The sequence below is a fragment of the Cydia pomonella genome, chromosome 13, assembly GCF_033807575.1.
Source record: "Cydia pomonella isolate Wapato2018A chromosome 13, ilCydPomo1, whole genome shotgun sequence".
Lineage (NCBI taxonomy): Eukaryota > Metazoa > Arthropoda > Insecta > Lepidoptera > Tortricidae > Cydia > Cydia pomonella.
This window is the reverse complement of record NC_084715.1, coordinates 3,863,548-3,885,704: the sequence shown is the minus strand read 5'-3', so window position 1 is coordinate 3,885,704 and position 22,157 is coordinate 3,863,548. Positions and strand designations below refer to the sequence as shown.

Below are 22,157 nucleotides of genomic sequence, written 5' to 3'. Positions count from 1 at the left end.
AGGGTTGTCAAAATTCAAGTTATTATCTTATTTGTGGTCGTGCACGTACAGGGTCGTCAAGTTGTGCCAACCCGAATAATTGTTCGGAGCAATGCTGAGCCGAGCGGAGCCGGGAAAAGCCGAAAGGAAGAGTGTCGCCTCACTGCTATAACTAGCTTAAATCTAAAATAGGCCCTTGAGGCATTGTATGTACCAAGGATGCTGGTGGCATTTCCTCGTTGTATCGCAATGCTGATACGTTGTGCGGGGAAGCCAGCTCAGCCGCCAGCTCTTCGATCATCAGTTACGTTAACCAGACGCTTTCCGATTTCTGCAAAAAACTTGTGCGCGCTTGAACCCCATGGACCTAGAGTTTCAACGGCAAATGGTACAAAATGTTACACACTACCGAGGCTTTTATATTTATTACGTTTCCAAATTTCGGCGCTTTCCGCCGCTGCGCCCGCTTTTATGTTAGTCCGTTGGAGATTGGATGGTGCCAGTGTGTCTTCGTACCTATGTGGACCTTACCTTTTTACCCACGGGCCTATTACCAGATAGACATTTTGAAACACCTGACTAAATTCCTGATTTGTAACGCGGTACATTATAAAAAAAATAAAAAAAAATAAACGTTTATTCACGTTTCACGCCTTATAAATATTTACAATATACTTCTGCCAAACCACAGAGTGGTTTGTTGGCAGACGAAGCTCCTATAATACGCAAGCTAGGTAGTCTATATGTTACTTATATTTTTATCTATTTAAGCCCTTACCGCATGCGCAGCCCTATATGGCAGTTATAATATTCAATTCTATTGATAGCTATTAAAGTTTATTTTTAAACAGATATAATACTTTTGTTTACGACATGAAGTAAGGGGTTAACGCTACAATCTGATCATACAGTATAAAAATGCAGTGCATGTGTACAATTTATAGCGGTTGTATTTTACCTTTTATTTTATTTAATAGATTATTGCTAACCCTACCCTACTTATTAAAATGCCAGACATTTTCTTGACATGGCCATATTCCTGACAAACGTCCAATATTCCTGACGTCTGGTAACCCTGCGCATGGCACCACCACAGCTTTGGGTGAAACCATTCATCATTCCCTAGCTTCACAAATGTCTATATATGTCTGAATCTAAAATTCCAAAAATTGCACAGGTTTGCCGAAGTCAAACATTCGGCGGGCGATTGGAAGAACAATATCTAATGTTCATTGATTATTGGAGCCCTAGCCTCGTGTGGTGATTATGATCGAATAATGATTGCTATAATTTTACGAGAAATTCGTTTTCGTAGTGATATGAGTACAATGGAGTACGGGGGAGGGGCCCCCGCCTCTGTTTTCGCCACCCCCTTCGGTCGTCACAATGAGGCCCGGAATTCATGAGTCGTTAAATATTTATTTATTTAAACTTTATTACACAATAATAAATAAAAACAAATAGCGGACTTAATGCCTTAAGGCATTCTCTACCAATCAACCATACGGCAAACAGAAATTCTCGAATGTGGGTGCAGGGAGAAAAATAATCTAGAAAACATAACAACTACATGCAATTATCGGTATAATTTGTTAGCATTTACAATTATACTGAATACTTAATCATTAAAATAAATACTTTTTCAGGCGGCGCGCCATATCTTTTGTCCTATTCTAAATTGGTGGCTTGTCGTCCCTCTTAAAAGAAAAGATGAGTGGACGATAAAAGCTTTGTGTTATCAATAGTGCATTTTGCAACGAGGGGGGTAAATGAAATTTGTGGCTGTCGTGCATCTAAAGACCTCGTTTCCAATATTATTACCCCCGGAGTTACACACGATGTTTTTCATCACACTTGCGAAGAAAAAACTAAATTTTAAGTGAACTAATTCCTAAATACGGTGAGTTTTCAAACATTCGTCCGCCATATTGTCATTCTTTGACAGGTTAGGCATCGAAAGCACAGACCTATCCGGGATTCAGCCACGATTGAAAATAATGTAAAAATATTTTAAACGGCTATGAAAGTAATCAAATTTATTTAATTTAAATGCAATAAAAATTAATTATAAACATCAGTATTTTAAATTTAAAACTCATTTATAACTACTTGGTTCGTATGCATTAGTAATACAATAAAAAAAAAGCGGCCAAGTGCGAGTCGGACTCGCGCATGAAGGGTTCCGTACCATTTATGACGTATTAAAAAAAATCTACTTACTAGATCTCGTTCAACATTTTACCACTTTGGACACACATTTTACCACTTTGGAAGTGTCTCTCGCGCAAAGTATTCAGTTTAGAAAAAAATGATATTAGAAACCTCAATATCATTTTTAAAGACCTATCCATAGATACCCCACACGTATGGGTTTGATGAAAAAAGATTTTTTGAGTTTCAGTTCTAAGTATGGGGAACCCCCAAAATTTATTGTTTTTTTTTCTATTTTTGTGTAAAAATCCTAATGCGGTTCAATAGAATACATCTACTTACCAAGTTTGAACAGTATAGCCCTTATAGTTTCGGAAAAAAGTGGCGGTGACATAATCGGACAGACAGACGGACATGACGAATCTATAAGGGTTCCGTTTTTTGCCATTTGGCTACGGAACCCTAAAAACTATAACCTTCGGGAGCTATAGCTTTTTTTCACAATCCATAACTCCCCCGGGAACAATACATGCCTTTGTCCTTCAGTATACCTGCATGAAATAAGATCTTTTTCGAGCGAGTGTGATGAGAAACAGTTATTTTTTGACAACAGTAGGATACGAACGTTTGCTAAGATATATTAGCAGTCGACCTCCCCGACCCAGTACCATTACCTTCCTGGCAGTAATTCGAGGAAAAATCGCCTGCAATATGTCAGCTCACGAATGTCAAGGGTCCATTATTGCCATGCTCTGTTTCGGTCTGACTTTTTTAAACGGGGGATATTAATTGTGTGCTAACATATATAAATGATGAGTGTTTTAAAGGTTAATATGTTTTGTTTTTTAATAGTAACGGATGTGTGAAATTGAAATAGATTTCGCTTTACGGAAGGTAGTAGGAGGTAAGGAAATAAATCTCCATGTACCAAAAAGTGTCATCAAAAAACCTTAAATAGGTGGCGCTACAATACCTAGAATACTTGAACATAAAAATCAAATCATAGACAGCGCACTTCACTCCGTCAATAGCGCCTAGGTTCTTAGCTACTCTAGCGCTACTCTGGAGAGATTTGGAACTATTATTTATAGCTAACAGCTGGACACTTTTGCAACAGTTCTACTATAAGAGATTTCACTCCTCTTAATTCCACACTCCATAGTTTCGCTTGAATGAGTTTGACGTAAATGTCAAAAACTAGTATGTTTATTATACTTTATATTTGTTGGAGTTTCGCAATAGAGAAACCAATATCTAAGTACGTCCATTAGTTATTTGTGTCCCAAGGGAGGAAAAGTAAGTACTAACTAACTACGATTCCTCCCGTGGTGCGCATACTATTTTTCGGCTCGTCGGAGGCAGAAAGCGGCAACTTCGTTTAGCGCCGCGGGAGCACAGTTGACGCTTTCCGCCCGGAGGGCAGAAAAAACTATTTAAACTATGAAACCCTCTCATGACAACCAAATTCACTTCACTGCATAGTATAAAACAAAGTCGCTTTCCGCTGTCTGTCTGTCCCTATGTATGCTTAGATCCTTAAAACTACGCAACGGATTGTGATGCGGTTTTGTTAATAGATAGAGTGATTCAAGAGGAAGGTTTATATGTATAAGACATACCCGTGTGAAGTATAGTTGCGGGGTGGGACGCTAGTTACGTATAAATTGAGATTTATATCGTCATAACTAAGTCTCATTTTAAGAGTAATATTGACCAATTCAAATCCGCAATGTAGGTTTCGTCAGATTGGTACAGCCATAAATCAGCAACAGGCGTCACCCTCTCATAGGTAAATGTCATAAGAAACCTGTGCCCAACATATAAACTAGGTATCTAATAAATATTATGAGTTATTTGTTTATTATCTACAAAGTGACATGGAGTTATTGAGGGGAAATTTATGCAAAATGTTACTTACTACCTTACTTTTTTTCCTTTAAACTGGTTATGTACTGAGTCGTTTTTCGTTTCTTAAGAAATTGTTATACATACTTAGTTGACTAATTAAGCTAGACTTTGTTTTAACCTCAGTTACATTCTAACCGTCTTAGTGGTACATAAAAAATATGTAGTTAGATTGTAAATGAATTACTTTCTTTTATTTTCAGGTTGTGAGGAGACCTCAAGATTATGGAAGGAAACAAATTCTCATGGACACATTACATATGAAACAAGAAGACAAACCCAGTGATTTCTGAAGGAAAAAGTTTCAAGACGAAACTAAAACATTAGTCATGTGAAGGAAACATTAAAGCTAGATGCAAACGGTCATATCTATAAAGCATATCTTGAAACGCTAAAAGCTTACATATCTGATTCATTTTATGCTAGTCACCATTTGTGATTATTCTAGATAGTAAAGAATTGCTCAAATTTTAAAACTTTAAGTTCTATAAGACTCGATCTATTGAAATGTATAAAAATTAGAGTAGATATAGAAGCTTGAGATAATTAAGATGAAGTTCTTCAGTATGTTGTTCTTAAGAAGACGCACGTGGATATTGAAGGCCGTGCTGGTATTAACGGCGTTATGGTTCATGGTAGCACTGCTGACTACCAATGGTAGTAGGAATTCCTTAGTTGCACCGCCGATAGAATACGAGGACGCAGAGGCGAAACCATACAAGATGGCGAAACCTACGTCTGTGAAGAAGAAAAGCGATAATTATGGAAATAATCTGTCTGATGGTAAGTTCCATTAGTACTTTTATTTATTTCTAAATAGGCTTAGGTCATGTTTTTTTTAATTATTTTCGCAGTCAGCTGGGTTATTTTATTGAAAGTTACACTACACTTTTCTTTCAATATTTATGTTATTTCTACTCAGGATCTTTATCCGCTCTTTCGACCCAAACAGGAAAAAAAGTGTCCTTAAATGTCCGTAAATCTGTGCTTTCTTTCATTCCATTACCGTCATACAAAATCTATGAAAAATGGCTACAGAATGGACATAAAAATCTTGGGAATTTTTCTTCTATTAGGATCGAAAGAGCTTGTGATTCTGAGTAGTGATAGCATAAAAAAAATCAAAATTTGCAAAAAAGTGGACTTAAATCAGGCCCAGCTATGAAAATTGACATTACTTATTTACGATTCACACTAACTGGATAAAGTCACAACTGCACGCGACCATTGCCAGTTGAATATGACATTTAACTTCTGTAAATAAGCTTCAAAATCCTTTGGCTTCTGTGAACTTTAGCCAGTTGATGTTTGTTATGATGGTGATTATGTTTTAATTCAACTAAGCCTTTAGGATTATGACTCTTCATTGCATGACCCGTGGTGTTGGTAGGTGTATGATAACTGTTTGTGATTACTTGTACATTAATGGTTTTGGTTATTCTATATTGTTTAAAATGTTAAATGTTTGTGATTAAATCGATATCCACTATCTCCTTAATAAGACGAGTTTGCAGTTAATGCAGAATTGCAAAGACTAATTAAGAAGCACTTAAAAAATAATAAAAGTTATAAATTTTTACCGTTGCTGCTCTTAAATGAGAATGGTCATTAAAGCACCTTTAGAAACACATAAAGACATTAAAACACTTAATTTGCATAATTCCCCCATACAATCGCATCGTTTGTAAGTCATGCACAGGAAATGGTTATGATAATCTGAAGCTAGAATTTCCTTTCCTTGAGACTTTCGTCGTCGACGATTGTCGAGTGCATTTTCAAGAGGGCTTATTTTTGTACGGTTTTCATTGATAAATAAGCCCTTTTAGAAAACACTTCTCGATTGTTCTAAGATCCACACAATTGAAATGCTAATCATGATAGCGTCTATGAATTGCATGAATATCAATCGTACTAGTACCGACTTTGGAGTGGGGAACTTGCATTTAAAATATTTGCCTCATTTTTACGTTGGCTTCGAATTGGCTGTTCTTTTTTTACACAATCAAGCGATGGAGGCTAATTCGAAAGTATACTTTGACATAAAAACGATATCTTGGTGCATTTGGTTATCTTTCGCTCGTATTTGTCCGTACATGTATTGGTGCGCGCGAGATGCATGGGCGAATGAGAACAGAATTACATAATTTTCTGTAGGTCGACTGCAGTCGATAATTCTTTCTATGCCTGTAAAAGGGTTCAAATGTGAACTGTGAAGTCACAACTTAAGCAATGTTAATAGTGTAGCTTATAACTAGTTTTATTGTGCTTGACTAACTCTCATTTCTAATCTTGCTGTATTTATAGAACACAGTTGATATTCGAGAAAAAGTCATTTCTCACCATTGAAAGAAATGCAAGTTCCCCATTGAACTACAAACTTTGTACGTGTTAGTTGTGTCTAATGTTGCTGCATGTTTGTTAACTGTGTTGCTTTTACTTTTATGTTTTGCATGATTTGTTATCACAGCAAAGAAACGGATCAATTGGATGGCTCGGATTGCTCCTAAAAGTGAGGAAGGTAATGTTGATGGTGCTTTATTACTAATACGCAATTTAAAAAATAATTTAGATTTATACACAGTAGTGAGACATCGGTTCACATATTATCATATGTACGGTCAAGAAATTTTATTTCTCTAGTACCATTTAGTACCTTGTAACAATGAGAATAATATAGAGATCCCAATGACTTGAACATTGATAGTCACAGTAACTAGATACGAAAGAGTACATAATATCACATTTCTTGACTGAACATGTGTATTAAATGCCACGGTAATGATCCCGGCGTTTATTTGACTTGATCGCACTTATTGAATATAGTATTTTATCGATCTAGATTTCAGCTACGACTACCTAAGTGTAGTTGTTTGCTCGAATTGATTAAGCATAGCAGTAACTTTATTAATATGAACCCAAGCAATGACATTAGATAGATAGGAATAAGAAAATAAAATTAGGATATTTTTCCAAAAAACTTTATTAATAAAAATAAATACGATCATGGGCGCTTTCTTTAATATATTTATACTTACATGGTGAATAGATCCATTTGCTTTCAGGCTTGCTTTGGGTGTTAGTATTCTCTAGGGATTTTGTTATATAAATCATATTGTTTCTTAAATTTATCATTTCTTCATACAAGAAGCAAATCAATGTTGCTTTATATGAAGCAAGTATAATGTGATGGTAGATTTAATAATTGTTGGTCTGTTTTGGTCTTAAAACTAACATTATCTGTAAAATTTTATCCATTTATTAAATTCCTTCTCTTGTGTCCACTGGAAGAGATTTGTAGCTTGAACATTAGTCCATATAGGCTTATGATAATGATGGTGACGATAGTAATGCTAATGGCTAACGTTTCGTAGGTCTAGGTGTGCTAGCAGCGCCTGGATCAGACAATGCACCAGGAGAACTAGGAAAGCCTGTGGTTCTTCCGAAGAACATGAGCGATGACGCAAGGATTGCTGTAGCTGAGGGATGGAAGAAGAATGCGTTTAATCAATACGTCAGCGATCTCATATCGATTAGGAGGAAACTGCCGGATCCTAGGGACGAATGGTGAGAATCATTTTGTAACTACCTGCTAGCCTTTTATAATTTATATATTACGTCGTGCGTAGTAAGTACAGACTTAGTAGAGACGATCGAAACTCCGTAATACTTACATTGAAATTAAATTTATTAACTGCCCGATCCCATTTAGGATGATCAGTATAAAGCTTCACTTAGCTTCAATGAACCGGAGTCACATTATGCAAAGACATATTTTGATTGTTAATGTTAACTGGTCGAGCTTATAGCACACCTATTCAAATGAACTTTCATTTACGTAAAGAAAAAATATTAGGTCACGTTAAGCCATAACAACAATGCAACATCAATGATATCATCAGTATCATCACTATTCTATTCATACATTTTGATATTAATATTTTTTTATCAGGTGCAAAACACCAGGGCGTTTCCTGGAAGATCTCCCACAGACGTCCGTTGTGATCTGTTTCCACAACGAAGCCTGGTCTGTACTGTTACGAACGGTTCACTCCGTGCTCGACCGTTCGCCGGAACATTTGATCAAGGAGATCGTGCTTGTGGATGATTTCTCTGATATGCGTATGTATATATAGATGGAATGGAGATGATTAAACAAAATACGCACTCTCTATATCTTAAGAGAAAAACATATGGGGGTATTATTCTGCATCCATAATGTCTATCCGATGCACTTATCTACTTGTATCCTCTATAAAAATTCTTAATATACCTCACTAATTCCTTAAACTTTCGTAAAATAAGAATTAAAACTATACACTGCCACTGGTTTAGTATACCTACACGTATAAGTGACTGCACTGCAGTGTTCCTATTTGAGAAGCAAATAAAACTTTTTATTAAACGACTACTAAAATATGCAAAATACTTGAGTGTTTACTGTGCATCTTCAACCGTTTCATTTGTTTGAAAATGGTGAATTTTCCTTTTTTCAGCCCACTTGATGCAACAATTAGACGACTACATGTCGTCCCTGCCCAAAGTGCGCATAGTTCGAGCTCCGCGCCGGGAAGGTTTAATCAGGGCCCGACTGCTCGGGGCGCGATACGTGACTGCGCCGGTTCTCACTTATCTAGACAGCCATTGCGAGTGTACTGAAGGTAAACTTATTGTTGCTAGTGGGCGAAATGTCTGGGCGTTTGAATCGCCTTTTTTATTCTTAACATCTTGCTAGAACTTTTGTAAGCAAGCTTGAACAAAATTTTCTTTCTATTTCTCAAGTACAGATAATGCGCTAAATATATCTCAATTTCAAAATGAACCCGGCAGGAATCAAGTTATATGCATGCTTTATTACTGGAAGACACACTATTACTTAAACAGTCATGCTGTAGTCGCAGACATTATACATTTGTAACCACCAATTTGTAACAAGCAGCCGATCTCCTAAACTTATACTAGTTTTTGAAGATAATGAGTGCAATGACAGTATTTCAAGCACTTCTATTTACAGCAAATCATTAAAATTATTCTACTATATATACCTAATCAATAATTGTTTCTAGGATGGCTTGAACCTCTATTGGACAGGATAGCGCGAAACAAAACTACCGTCGTATGCCCCGTAATCGACGTAATCGACGACAACACCCTTGAATACCACTACAGAGACTCCACGTCCGTTAACGTTGGGGGATTCGACTGGAACCTTCAATTTAATTGGCACCCAGTGCCAGCCAGGGAGCGTGCTAGACACTCCAACACTGCTGAAGCAGTATGGTCTCCAACGATGGCTGGTGGACTCTTCGCCATTGACAAAGAATTCTTCGAAAAATTGGGAACTTATGACAGCGGCTTCGATATTTGGGGAGGTGAAAATTTGGAGTTGTCCTTCAAAACTTGGATGTGCGGTGGGACGCTTGAAATTGTACCCTGCTCACATGTTGGACATATATTTAGGAAACGATCACCGTATAAGTGGAGGACTGGCGTTAACGTGTTGAAGAAGAACTCAGTTCGACTTGCCGAGGTATGCAGACCTGTATGATATGTAAAAACCCAGTTTGGACACGTTGTAAACTGTTTGGAATCGAGGGTTTATTCTCATACACAGTTTTGTAATGCAGCTAGATGCTTTTACTTTAGAAATCCCATTTTATGATAGTAAATGATTTAAAAAGGTCAGAATGCATAAACGCCAGGCCCAAAGACCGGGCAAGTGATTATTGATCAACTTAAAGTTACGAATCGAGTGGATACTCAAACTGCGAATAGCGACTAGTTCAAAATAAATTAAATCTATTAGAATGGCTGAGGTTTTCAGTGCTTTTATACGGTGCATTAAATTTAAAGTATGCTTCTTTTTAGGTATGGTTGGATGACTACGCAAAATACTACTACCAAAGAGTTGGCAACGATAAAGGTGACTTCGGCGACGTCAGTGGCCGAAAAGAGCTGAGGAGAAAACTAGAGTGCAAATCCTTCGAGTGGTATCTTAAAAACATTTATCCTGAACTCTTCATCCCTGGCGAGTCAGTGGCCCATGGCGAGGTGAGTTTATCATTATTTTTCTCGCGTTCTTATAAAATCGCAATAATCTGAGTAATTTTATGATCCTCAATTTCGAGTGCTAATTTATGTTGACATTGAACGTGCCTTCCAAATTACCTATGCAGATTCGAAACGTGGGCTTCCAAAAGACGTGTTTGGATTCACCAACGCGCAAGTCCGATCACCATAAACCCGTCGGACTGTACCCGTGTCACCGGCAAGGCGGCAACCAGGTTAACTGTCGTTTACACCACCTTAAGCGGCAGTACCATTTTCTAGGAGGTTTTATTTCTTTTTGTGTCCTTTTGAGTTCTTATTGCACTCTTTAAGCACGTTTAGCACGCCGTCTAGCACACGTTGCATGGATTAATGTTTCTGGTTTTTTCATCACGAGTTAGATGCGAAATGAAGCATTTAGCCGCAGATACTGCCTTGATGGGGAAGATGTTGATGAGAATACATCGAAAGAAGAAACTGTTAAGATTCATAAGTGCCACCACATGGGTGGCAATCAGGTAGCCTGAAATGAAATACGTGATTTGGGTGTGTCGCTATTAGAAGGGCTAGAGTGGCAACCTTCTTTTAAGTTCAACTTATTCAATTATGTGGAATAAGTGTTTCATCATCAACTCTTACAAGAGAAATTTCATTATCATTCGGTTTAACATAATCACTTGTCTTAAAGTGGATCGCATCTTTATCCATATCCATAAGTACAAAATGTTAGGGTGCGATTCGTACCCCATATGCATTATGCAAATTTCTTTTATCCCCCTTATCTGCCAAGTGATAATGTTACCCGGGCACGCTTTCTTTTGGCACGCCTTTAAACTTATGGATCACAATAGATCGCGAACCGCGGAACGGATACATGCCTCGACTCCGCCGCCGGTCCAGAAGACATGAAGAAGCCCGTCGGTGCCTGGCCTTGCCATGGGGACGGAGGCAACCAGGTTTGTCATAGGCTGTCTATAGCACCTCACTTTTCCTTTCATGTAGTTGGTGATGGTGATCAATGATCATGAAGTAGCGGTAAGTTGGTGGTAGATTGGCTAGCGCAACTGACTGCGAAGTCTTTTATGTCACGCGATTTTCTTCCATCTTTATTAAATGGATTAGAGCACGTTTACAAAAGATTGTCTCCGGCATTGGACCAAGGGCATTATACTGTTGATCAACATATGTGACATGACAACTAATTTAGTGGAATCGAGTCCTTAATTGTAAAAAGTAGACACGTGGTAAGTTGTGATCCAGCCTTTAATATAGACACATTTAACGTATTTTTAAATAAACAATTTCTCTTAGTTTGACGCACCAAGTTCTAACAAGTATGCTTAAATAATGCTTTCATAATTCATATCATTACTTACTTTAGAATATAATTAATTCGTCACTTTTCCATCATTTAAATAAGGCACGACGGCATGGTAAATGGCTTTGATTATTTCAGAGGTAAATTAATGTTCTAGATAAGCAATAGCAGAAAGAGCTTTGTGGCTACCATGAGATCAGAAAACGTTACTCGATAGCGAGAACGTCACGGAAAATGTATGGAGAAAGTGTACAGTGGCTCAGACGGTTCATATAGGACTAAAATTTTAAGCTCGTGCCATGAGTCACAAAAGTTTTTACTTGATTGTTCGTGTAGTTTTCGATACGTGGCTAACTTCACACCTAAAGTGCTCTCTTTTTATCACCATGGTGCCGGGCGATACCATAGCAACAGCCAACACAAGTCACAGGGCTTACCAAAAATTTCGACGTTTGCAAAATTCGTGCATGCTTCTCTTTTACACTTATTAAGCAGTAATTACACTGAAAGAGAAAGATGCCTGCAATTTGCAAACATCAGTGCTCGTTGACCCTCAGTTGCTAAATTTCGATCGGTAGTTTACCGTTACTTACGATTTTAGTTCTTTATGTAACCGCTAGAGGCGTACATTTCTACGATACAATTCTTGTTCTGTTTTTACTATACTTAGAATGGGACCGAGACAGCTTCGTTTGGACTGAAGTTAGGCACATTAGACCGTAAAGAAACAGAAATATCTCATACTTATTCAGTTACTACTGTAGTAAAGTAATATCATTTGAAAATTAACCATTACAAATTGAACCGTAAATTGCAACCGTCCGTTACGGTTTACGGTTCAATTTGTAATGGTTAATTTTCAATATGATCAACTCTAATTAACGTTCGGTTAACACTGATTGCAGCTCATGGTAGAGGCTCATTTCTTGTAAGGGTTAACAAATGGAGAAAATTAATCCAAACTGGTAATTGTATAAGTTCAAGTTATTTAAACCATTATTACTCCTACAATTTGGGTACTGCCGCTAGGTATATTAATATTAAGTTACGTTTGATTTCACAATCTAACTTATTCATGTTAAACATATTCAATACATCATTCATTGTATTTACCATAGTTGAATATGTTTGGTACATTCTTCATCTGTATTTATTTATCTGACTTGTTTTTGTTTGATTTTTGTAGCTAGTGTAAAATCAGAATTTAACTGAGGGATGGGTTTTCGTGTTTTGTATTTATTTATGGTTTAACCTGATTCCTTTTTCCTATTTAAATTAGATTATAATTTTTATTTGACTTTGCTTTTATCATCAATTTTGTTTTCACTATTAGAAAAATTTACCTGACCATTCTTAGACCATACTACTTTGTAATAGAATTTATAAATGTTCAATTATTGGATTTATAAGGGCATCTTTTATAACATAATGCACAATGTTCACAGTACTGGATGTACTCGAAAACTGGTGAGATTCGCCGTGACGAGACGTGCCTGGACTATTCGGGGCACGACGTGGTGTTGTACCCGTGTCACGGGGCCAAAGGCAACCAGCTGTGGCTCTATGATCAAAATGTAAGTATAACATATTAGCATTCCACGAAATTGTCTACCATTGTCCGGTGCAAATGTGAATGTTTTGAAGATTTATATTGTTTTGTTTGTTGTTGTGACTTGTGTAATTTTTGTAATAATGGATGTGGAAAATACTTAATCAAATAGTAATAAATTTGAAACGTTAAAAGACATGTAGGTAATGTACAAAATGAAATGCGTTTGTACGGGCCAGCTCATTTAATACCCCTTCTACCCGCGACTACGTCTGCGTAGTATTCAGTGATTAAAACTGTCCTTCCTCGGGAATAAACTACCAACCAACATGCAGAGCAGACCGAGACAGTCATCATCTTTCTAACGTTATTACGGCTTTTTGCCACGGCTCATCGGCACCAAGGGTCCGCTTGGCAATTAATCCCGAGATATTACGAAAGCGACTGACTTGACTGACTTTCTACCTCAGAGGGAAAACTAGACAAATTATTGGGATTATTCAGACACCAGCCACAAATGCAGGTTTTAACTTGTAGCCCAGGGCCGCCAGATGAATTTGCTTAAAGGGATGGTAAGGTTATGTATCTATGCCAGCATCACCTGGCGAGCCACCTAAAAAAGCCCGGCGGGCCGCAGGTTGAGTACCGCTGCCTAAAAGCGACTGATACTAGAAAAATATCACAAAATTATATAAAATTATACGTACATAAATAATATGAGACAGGGTTCCATGCAACCGACCCTCTATGCGCCGCTAATCTAGTGAAGATTCATTCAAATATTCATTCATTGAAATTCGTTCATTCTCATATTGGATAGTTAATAAATGTTTCGATTAGTAATATAATAAAAAAAATCCTCGTTTTCTTACAGACGAAGCTACTGAAGCATGGTTCCAGCGAAAAATGCATGGCAATATCGAAAAACAAGGACAAGATCACCATGGAGTCCTGCAACGAAGAGGATATCCGACAACTGTGGACCCTCGAGAACTTCCGAGCCGACAGACTAGGCCCAGAACTCATGTTTATATAAACCGATAGAGTGGGTTCAGAACTACTGTTCATTTGAACTACGAATGGGCCCACTGTTACTTCTGCTATAAATATGGACATTTTGATATTGGACACAATTATGTGTCTTAGTGTTGATTATGAAATGAATGAATCACTTGTTGTTGGAAGCAATATGTGCTTATGTGTGTTTAAATTTAAAAGTGATTTTAAAAATGACGTACTAGTTGAATTAAATAGTGGATCGGTGAAATCATATTGTGATGATACTAATGAACGATGTTTAGTAGTTTTGGAAAATAGTGATGGAACAATATTTCATTCCGTTGTTACTGAAGCCGTGTTGATGTTGTAAATGATTAAAATGCATTTTCACTAAAATGATAACCTATAATTAAAATAAGATTGTGATTATTTTAGTGAAATTGTATTAGTAAATGTAATAAATGTATGTCCATAGATTCTTGATTTAATCCCTTTCGATTAAATAAGGGTGATGTAAATCAACGTACCTATTTGTACCGTTTAAATAGTGATGCAGTTTTTGGCCTAAATTATAGGTTCCTTGAGGGCGAGTCGAAACAGATCTGTTAGCTTTTATAGTGATATTTCTGGTTGAAGAAATGTCACTGTTCGTAGCTGAGAGATCATATCCATAACCATTTCATAACAAGATTATAAAGTTCGAATCGCCCTCTTTGATTTACGTGCCAGTGAATTTTCAGCAAATCTGTACAGTTTGATATTTAACTCCCATTTCAATTCCACTGGAAAACCAGTAATCTCATTGGTTTATTTATTTAATTTAGTAGGTTTTAATTGGATTTTATATTGGCATTAATAATTATAGTATTGTTATTTTTTGTTTTTCTATTTCGTTATGTTATTACGTATTTTATGAAAATATTTAGCTAAAGAGAGTAAAAATTCAAAAGATTTGTACATATCTTAACATACATATGATTTTTATAAATAGTTATATAAATAAAAGCTTCATTAATATTGCAAACAGCAATAGTCACAGATATTTGTGTATTTCAATTTGTGATTTTTTTAAAGCATAAAATAGTACCTAGATATCAATTGACTACAAAACTAGACTTTGATAGGGTAACGATACAAAAGTTTGAATAATATTTTGCTCTTTTATTGAGAATAGGTATAGTTTTGTTTATTTAGTTCTTTTTAGATCGAATTTATTTTCGTGTACAGTCGCATTCAGATATTTCGGAGCTACCAAGGTGCTCAAAAATATCCAAACACGCCTCTACTGTCAAGGCGCTAGTGTTCAGATATTTTTGAGCACTTCGGCCGCTCCGATGTATCTGATAGTGACTGTACATGTGTTGATTATGAAGAAATCGTAACTAAAATTGACTGAAATTACGTAGAATAGTTTAACATGTTCTAGATGCTCTTCGTCTAAAATACTTAAAATAAATAATTCAAATGTAAGATAATGATAGGGATAACCGTTCACGTACATATCTAAAGCATATCTGTATTTTATCATATCGATTCAACAAATACTTAATAATTTTACCCATAGAATAAGGAATTCCATTCCGATCAATTTATTGGTTTTCATCAAGGACCATACATTTCATGCCGTTGACGCAAAAATGACGTAGTTCATCATACAGGCAGTTGTTTTATAACATTACAAATTGAGATAACTAATCTATTGACGCGTAGAAAAAATAGCACTTGATACGTAAAAGAAAAATATTGAAAAGTCAAAATATGTATTATTTAATAAACTAACAATCTGTTATTCAGTTGAGTGACAATAAAATAAAATTTAGTTACCTAGACATTCTATACTGATTGTCAAGTATCTATGTCGGTTAACTAAAGAGGTTGACAAATGATGAACGATTATGAAAATATGTATTTGGAATTTTTCCGTCAACGGCATGACAAACGGGCCCTGGTTTTAATAAAACATCTAAAATTGAGTTTTTGTACAAAGTATCCTAAAAATGATTTACTATGTTATTCTATAGTCCTCTATCAACAAGGTCTGGGACTCATTAAGTTATCTTTATTTTCCATTGCTATAAGATATTTTTCAGAAAATAGTGTACCCATTTAGCGTAAGTAGTTAACCCTTTTCCAGGCCCCACCAATCTACAAGGTTTCCTCAAAAAATCCAAATATATTCCAATTAATCCAGCTTTGATGATTCATTTGAAGACAAGTAACATTTCCTGAAAGTGTAATCTAATTTGAACCTTAAATCGGAATGCTAAAGTTGAAATTCTATTGGCGATAAATCGTACTATGCCTTGAAAAGGGTCAAGAAAAGTAAATCGCTGTCAGTTTTGTGACGACGATTAAAAGGGAATAATAGCTTTGCGATCCTAGCGAAATAACGGTATTACCGGTATCTATGAAATTTCATTTCAGGAGAAACGTTTTCCACTAACTCAATCTTACCAAATCACTTTTTTTTTTATAAGACACCAACAGTACATAAACAAAGCTAGTAAAGAACAAGTATAGTGGACACGTACAATATCTATGGTTCTATGCACCAATAATCTAATTATCTAATTATTAATTATCTTCATAATCTTGTTGTCCTATTGTAAGTTTAAAGCTGTTGGTTCTCCTGAACATAAATAAATAAATAAATAAATAAATAACAGGTGTGCAACAACACTCAACAGTTCGAGGCTTTTTACACTATATTATTAACTACAACTACGAGTATACATTAGGTGATTGAAACATGAATAGGAAAAAACTAACTACTACTACTACTACTATAGTACTTTGGATGTCGATCGCTTCAGCATAATATATTCTAGGTTTCGCTTTAAAAAAAATATTTTGCAGATTAAACCTATAAACCTAGTTTTCTATTGTGTCAATATCATACTAAAAAATTATGGAGAATGGAAGATATTTAGAAATGGAAAAACATTTTCTCTTTTTTTATGGACGATCACGTGGTGACGTGATCAGATATTTCCTAAAAATTTCACGCTAAAGAGGGAAGTATCACCGTATTTCCAACCAACCAACCAACTTTTTGCCTTGTAATATCGCTTCTTATAGTTTATAAAAACAAAAACCCCAAGTTTTTATTAAAAATAAATGCATATTTATTATTGTGTCAAAACTGGCAGTGATTAACTTTTCTCGTCAAGTCACGCTAGTTGGATGCACTACTGTCTGAATACTCCGATATTAAGATACTTTAACATTCCTACAACCATGTGATTCAATTAAATAGTTATTAGGGCGTACAAATTCAACTGCCTGTAAATGTTATGTGTGGATACGGTTACAGCTGCGAAATGGACTTGATCTAAACTAAATACACAAGTTTTTCTTTCTTTCTTTTAAATACTTGCAATAGTTTCCTGTTTTATTAAATTGACAATTTTCTGAGCTTTTCTATCGAGTACTGTGTTTAGGCAATGAGGCTTGCTGAGTTGCCTAAGTAAGGCACGAGATTGAAAAGCTTGATTATATCACTATTGTATACAATACTTTTTCTACGAGTCATCAAGTTATTTTTGTTGATCAAAAGAAATATTTGTTCTAACAAAGGGAGTGACAGGGGAGAGTGGGGTACTGTGCATCATGGCTGACAGTGAATATTTTGTAATAACTTTGTCTGTACACAGTACAGGTTTTTCAAATTCTACGAGACATTCGTCGCGGGCATAAAGTGTAATTAAAAAAATATATGAACGGCGAAAATACCTGCCAACAAATAATTAGTAACTATGAAATTCTCCTTATAACTTATCTTGTTTAGATCATTTACGTTTCGTGCAGCACCGAGCTATGTAAATGCGCAGTGACAGACATGATTAATGTCATTAATTTAGGCGACAATTAGAAGACATCGGCCGAGTCAGCTTCGCCAAAGTCATTAAGGATTGACAGCCACGCTGTCAGCTCAATTTTAACGTAAATGAGAGTAATTAGGGGCTAGAATGTTTTATGAATTTTATGATTATATTATAATTTGTTCTGATTTTTTGAAGCTTTTTCGGATTGTATAAACTGAAGTTTTTAGTTTTTAAACGACATTCGTCTAAATGGTTTAATACTGAAGTTATCAAAATACGCGCTGCTCAACGCGAACAGTACCCCTAGTGTAAATTTATTCGATAGCGAAACGTGACGTACGCTTTTGCGTTAACTCTCATTTTGTATGGGATTTTGAGTTTCCAAAACGTCCCGCTTGGCGCGCTGTTTCTAAATCCTATACAAAATGAGACTTACCGCAAAAGCGTACGTCACGTTTCGCTATCGAATAAATTTACACTAGGGGCACTGGTCTCAGCACTCTCGGTACTTAAATATGGAGACTTATAGGGATACACTACTGCACAAATGTCTGGGGACACTTGTCTGTAAAGTTGCGCGAAGTTACCGGACTTCGCTCGACATTGCGCGTCACATGTTGCCCAAGTTCGGAAACCGGTTAAATTTCCAAACCGTTATCATGTACTTGGCGCTAAACCTTTTAATTTCGGTTTTGCTCGAAAAACCGTTATTTTTAAACCGGTTTTTATGAGAACAGTTCTTGTCAAATTAACCGCTTTCGTCTACGTCGGTGTCCATGTTTACGTGGCATACCACCAGGCCAGCCGGCAGTTTCGTTGCTCGTCAAATAAACCGGTTTTTTAGGTTACAATAAAGTTCTTAAACCGTTCGCGTTCTTATAAAAGTTCGGAAGAAAACCGAAATAAACCGGTATTTACCGGTATTTTATAAACCGGTTCCGAGGCTTGCTGTCACCAGACATTTATCTCCTCGTGTAACCCTGGCTTTAAGCGACAGCGACGTGTCGCCAGCGACGTTGGGTGACTTGACAACGTTACCGAACTTCACTCGACATGTCTGGCAATATCGCGCGATATATGTCGCCAGCGGTGGCAGCATGGTTCCATTTTTATCATCTGTCACTATGCCCGTCACTTTCGTGCTTAAATGCTTGTTATAACGTGAAAGGCACGGTGACAAATAATAACGAGCCGACCATCTTAGCCCTACAGCGTGTTTTGTAAGTCGTGCGTCGCCAGATATGTCAGGCGAGGTTTCGCGTACACGTACGACTTTTCCAGACATGTCGCCGACGCGTGTCGCGGGACATTCGTCCCCTAATGTATCCCTGCGGGCTAAGCACGGTCGCATGTTTATCGCCTGTCACCATGCCTGTCACGTTCTAACAAGTATGTAAGTGCGAAAGTGACAGACACAATGACTGGTGATAAAAATGCAACCATGCTGCCAACGCTGACCTCTTTGAAACATGATATCACGACGACGCGTGCCTTGATTCGTAATGTCATGTTATTAAAGGTTACATTTTACAAGTCTGCGCGTCATCGTGGATGACATGAACTATAGGTACTCAAAAATGCACAGGTTAAACCGTAAAAAAGAAATATTTTTTTAACTCTTATTGCGAATTTGCAGATAGGGTGTCGTTTAAGAACTGTTATTTAATCCTAGAAAATAAAATTATTAGTTAAGTACCTACTTGATAGCGCATATTTTTTTTTTTTAAGTGATCTATTGAAATATGCTTTGCATAAAAGCATATTTCAATGTTGTGTGATTAAAAATAACTTTGTTATTACTGCCAGTAGGTCTTCCTATTATCCACATCAACATTATGAAATCATTTCAAAATAATGTTTTATAATATATGCTGTCTTGATTCATGTATATTATACTTAAACATTTGTTTAGGACTCACCAGAATTCAATATTTTGCAAAATGTCGGATGACTTTTTGCAAAATATAACTATGTTAGTTATATTTTGCAAAAACGTCTTCCTCTCTCATGCAAACAGTATTTTCCGATCCTTCAAGTAGGTATATTATAAATAAATAATAACCATTTAATTTTGTATATTTGACATTCCGAGTAAGATATAATAAGACTCATCCATAACTTAAATTTGACTCCATGACTTACTGAATTCGATTAAGTATGCTGAGACATAATATTAATGTTTTAATTTCAGCTAGATATTATGTAATTACTCATAAATCACTCGTTATATTTATCACATTTGAAAGATAGGTATCAATTAAAATATTATTTTGTGTACCTTGCAGATTTCGACTTGCAAAAAAAAACCGCCTCAGATGAGATTTCGGTAGTTCAGCGGTAGAGTACGTACTGGGCCGGTCTCCCAGAGCTGCGAGTTCGAAACTTGCCCGGGGCGATGAGTTTATAAAATTGTATTGTCTTTCAATTACTAGTTCAGGCTATAAAATACATATTGTAAAATGCCTGACCAGTAATACGAGTATATGATCACGCGCCATATTGCGGAATTTCAATTGGAACTAACTTTTTCATACTCAACTGATTCTCATGTATAGGGTGACAGCACCCTATACTTGAGAATAACAGCGCCCTCTTGACAATGATCTTTTATTTCTGGTCGGGCTTTATAATTGTGAGGTTGGTCCTACCTAGGAGTCATCCATATATTACGTCACAGCAACATGAGGGGGAGTCATGCCAAATGTGGCAGTACATGTTAAACCGACAAGAAAAAGCGTCACAAAGGGCTCCCCCTTCCGGGAGGCTCCGAGGGGAGATCCAACAACTCGAAATTTTGTGTCACGTAATTAATGGATAATGCACTAGAGTTGGAACAAGCTAACTGCATTGCATTTGCTACAGCTAAGTGTGGTGATGTCATCATTTGATGTCAAATTTCTGTGAAATTATGACGTTTACAATGACACCCGCTCACTTTGTTCTGTTCAAGTCGATTCGAAATTAACCGAAACGGACTCTCGGATATCAAGCCTTCTGACGTCCAGTTTTTTGCGGGTACGGTTTTATGCAGGGTCCCGTTTTTAGTAGTATGTTATGTGCTCGTATGAACGTTACTATATTATTTAGAATGTATCACTAAACCTTACAAAACAAAGTCCCCCGCCGCGTCTATCTGTGTATATGTATGTTCGCGATAAACTCAAAAAGTAATGAATGGATTTTCATGCGGTTTTCACCTATCGATAGCAAGTCTCGGAAACCGGTTAAATTTCCAAACCGTTATCATGTACTTGGCGCAAATCCTTTTAATTTCGGTTTACCTCGAAAAACCGTTATTTAAAACTGGTTTTTATGAGAACAGTTCTTGTCAAATTAACCGGTTTAGAAACATAAAACCCTGTTTCTTCCTATGTCGGTGTCTATGTTTACCACTAGGCCGACTGGCCGTTGCGTCAGTCGTCGGATAAACCGGTTTTTTTAGGTTACAATAAAGTTCTTAAAACGTTCGCATTCGCATAAAAGTTTGGAGGAAAACCGAAATAAACCGGTATTTACCGGTATATTAAAAACCGGTTCCGAGCCTTGATCGATAGAATGATTCTTGAGGAAGATTTAGGTGTATAATTTGTTAAGGTTTTTTGTATCCGCTCGTACTAACTACTCGTAAATCGGGGTCCTGCGGAAAACCGTATCCGCGATAAACTGGACATCAGTGGGAAAGAGCTTCTTATACATATATTTATTTACCTAAACAATTTATTTATAATATCACTCAATCTATAGGAAAATGAGATTACAATTCGTAATCTTAGGACCGAAACAGACAGACCGCAGTCATATACTGTACGTACACATGTTGCGATTGTTAAGCGCTTCGTATATTTCGGTCCTAATATTTTTGTACATATGGTTCCAACTTCGTAAATTTAGTAACTATTAAATTAAATATAATGTCCTAAACGTTGGAAATATAGCTGTTAGTTCTTATTAGGGAGTTATAAACGTGCCTTATATATTTTACTTAGTTAATTAATATAAATGAATGTTGAAATTTCTGTATATAATGCGATGTCTCCAATGATGTATTATACTTAGTATCATAGCGTAATTATGTTAGATGGCTATAATATAGTGTTTGTAAAATAAAACATTATGTTGGATTTGTACAAGTTTGTTGTTTTTTTTTACTTCAATAAACTTCACCCCACAGCCTCTTCCAAGCGACGGCTTCTAAAGATGGATGGATGCTGCTTGACGCGACGTTGGCGCAAAGCGCAGTGACGCCATTTTTCATAGCGCTGACTTTACACCAGCGCTAAAAAAACGCTAGTGTGTGGGGTAGCCGCGGGCCTCTCGCTTGCACTAATACATGTACAGATAACTCAGAGCGAAATTAACAGACAAATGACAGCTAATTGATATGATT

General features: G+C 36.5%; 1 protein-coding gene across 5 annotated transcripts in view; it reads left to right on the top strand.

The window, feature by feature from the left end:
* The window catches only part of LOC133524004 (putative polypeptide N-acetylgalactosaminyltransferase 9), a 422,033-nt gene extending 400,133 nt beyond the window's left edge, over nucleotides 1–21,900 (top strand). For 3 of the 5 annotated variants that reach the window (XM_061859766.1, XM_061859767.1, XM_061859764.1), the window contains 10 exons: nucleotides 4,239–4,818; nucleotides 6,503–6,553; nucleotides 7,407–7,599; nucleotides 7,985–8,154; nucleotides 8,529–8,693; nucleotides 9,099–9,562; nucleotides 9,901–10,083; nucleotides 10,209–10,316; nucleotides 12,844–12,972; nucleotides 13,822–21,900. In XM_061859766.1, the coding sequence (XP_061715750.1) occupies nucleotides 4,587–4,818; nucleotides 6,503–6,553; nucleotides 7,407–7,599; nucleotides 7,985–8,154; nucleotides 8,529–8,693; nucleotides 9,099–9,562; nucleotides 9,901–10,083; nucleotides 10,209–10,316; nucleotides 12,844–12,972; nucleotides 13,822–13,983 (1,857 nt within the window). In that variant the 5' untranslated portion in view covers nucleotides 4,239–4,586 and the 3' untranslated portion in view covers nucleotides 13,984–21,900. Of the gene's footprint in view, nucleotides 1–4,238; nucleotides 4,819–6,502; nucleotides 6,554–7,406; nucleotides 7,600–7,984; nucleotides 8,155–8,528; nucleotides 8,694–9,098; nucleotides 9,563–9,900; nucleotides 10,084–10,208; nucleotides 10,317–10,931; nucleotides 11,037–12,843; nucleotides 12,973–13,821 lie in introns of all 5 variants that reach the window. The other 2 variants (XM_061859768.1, XM_061859769.1) reach the window with 2 other exon arrangements.
* Nucleotides 21,901–22,157: the final 257 nt, after the last annotated feature.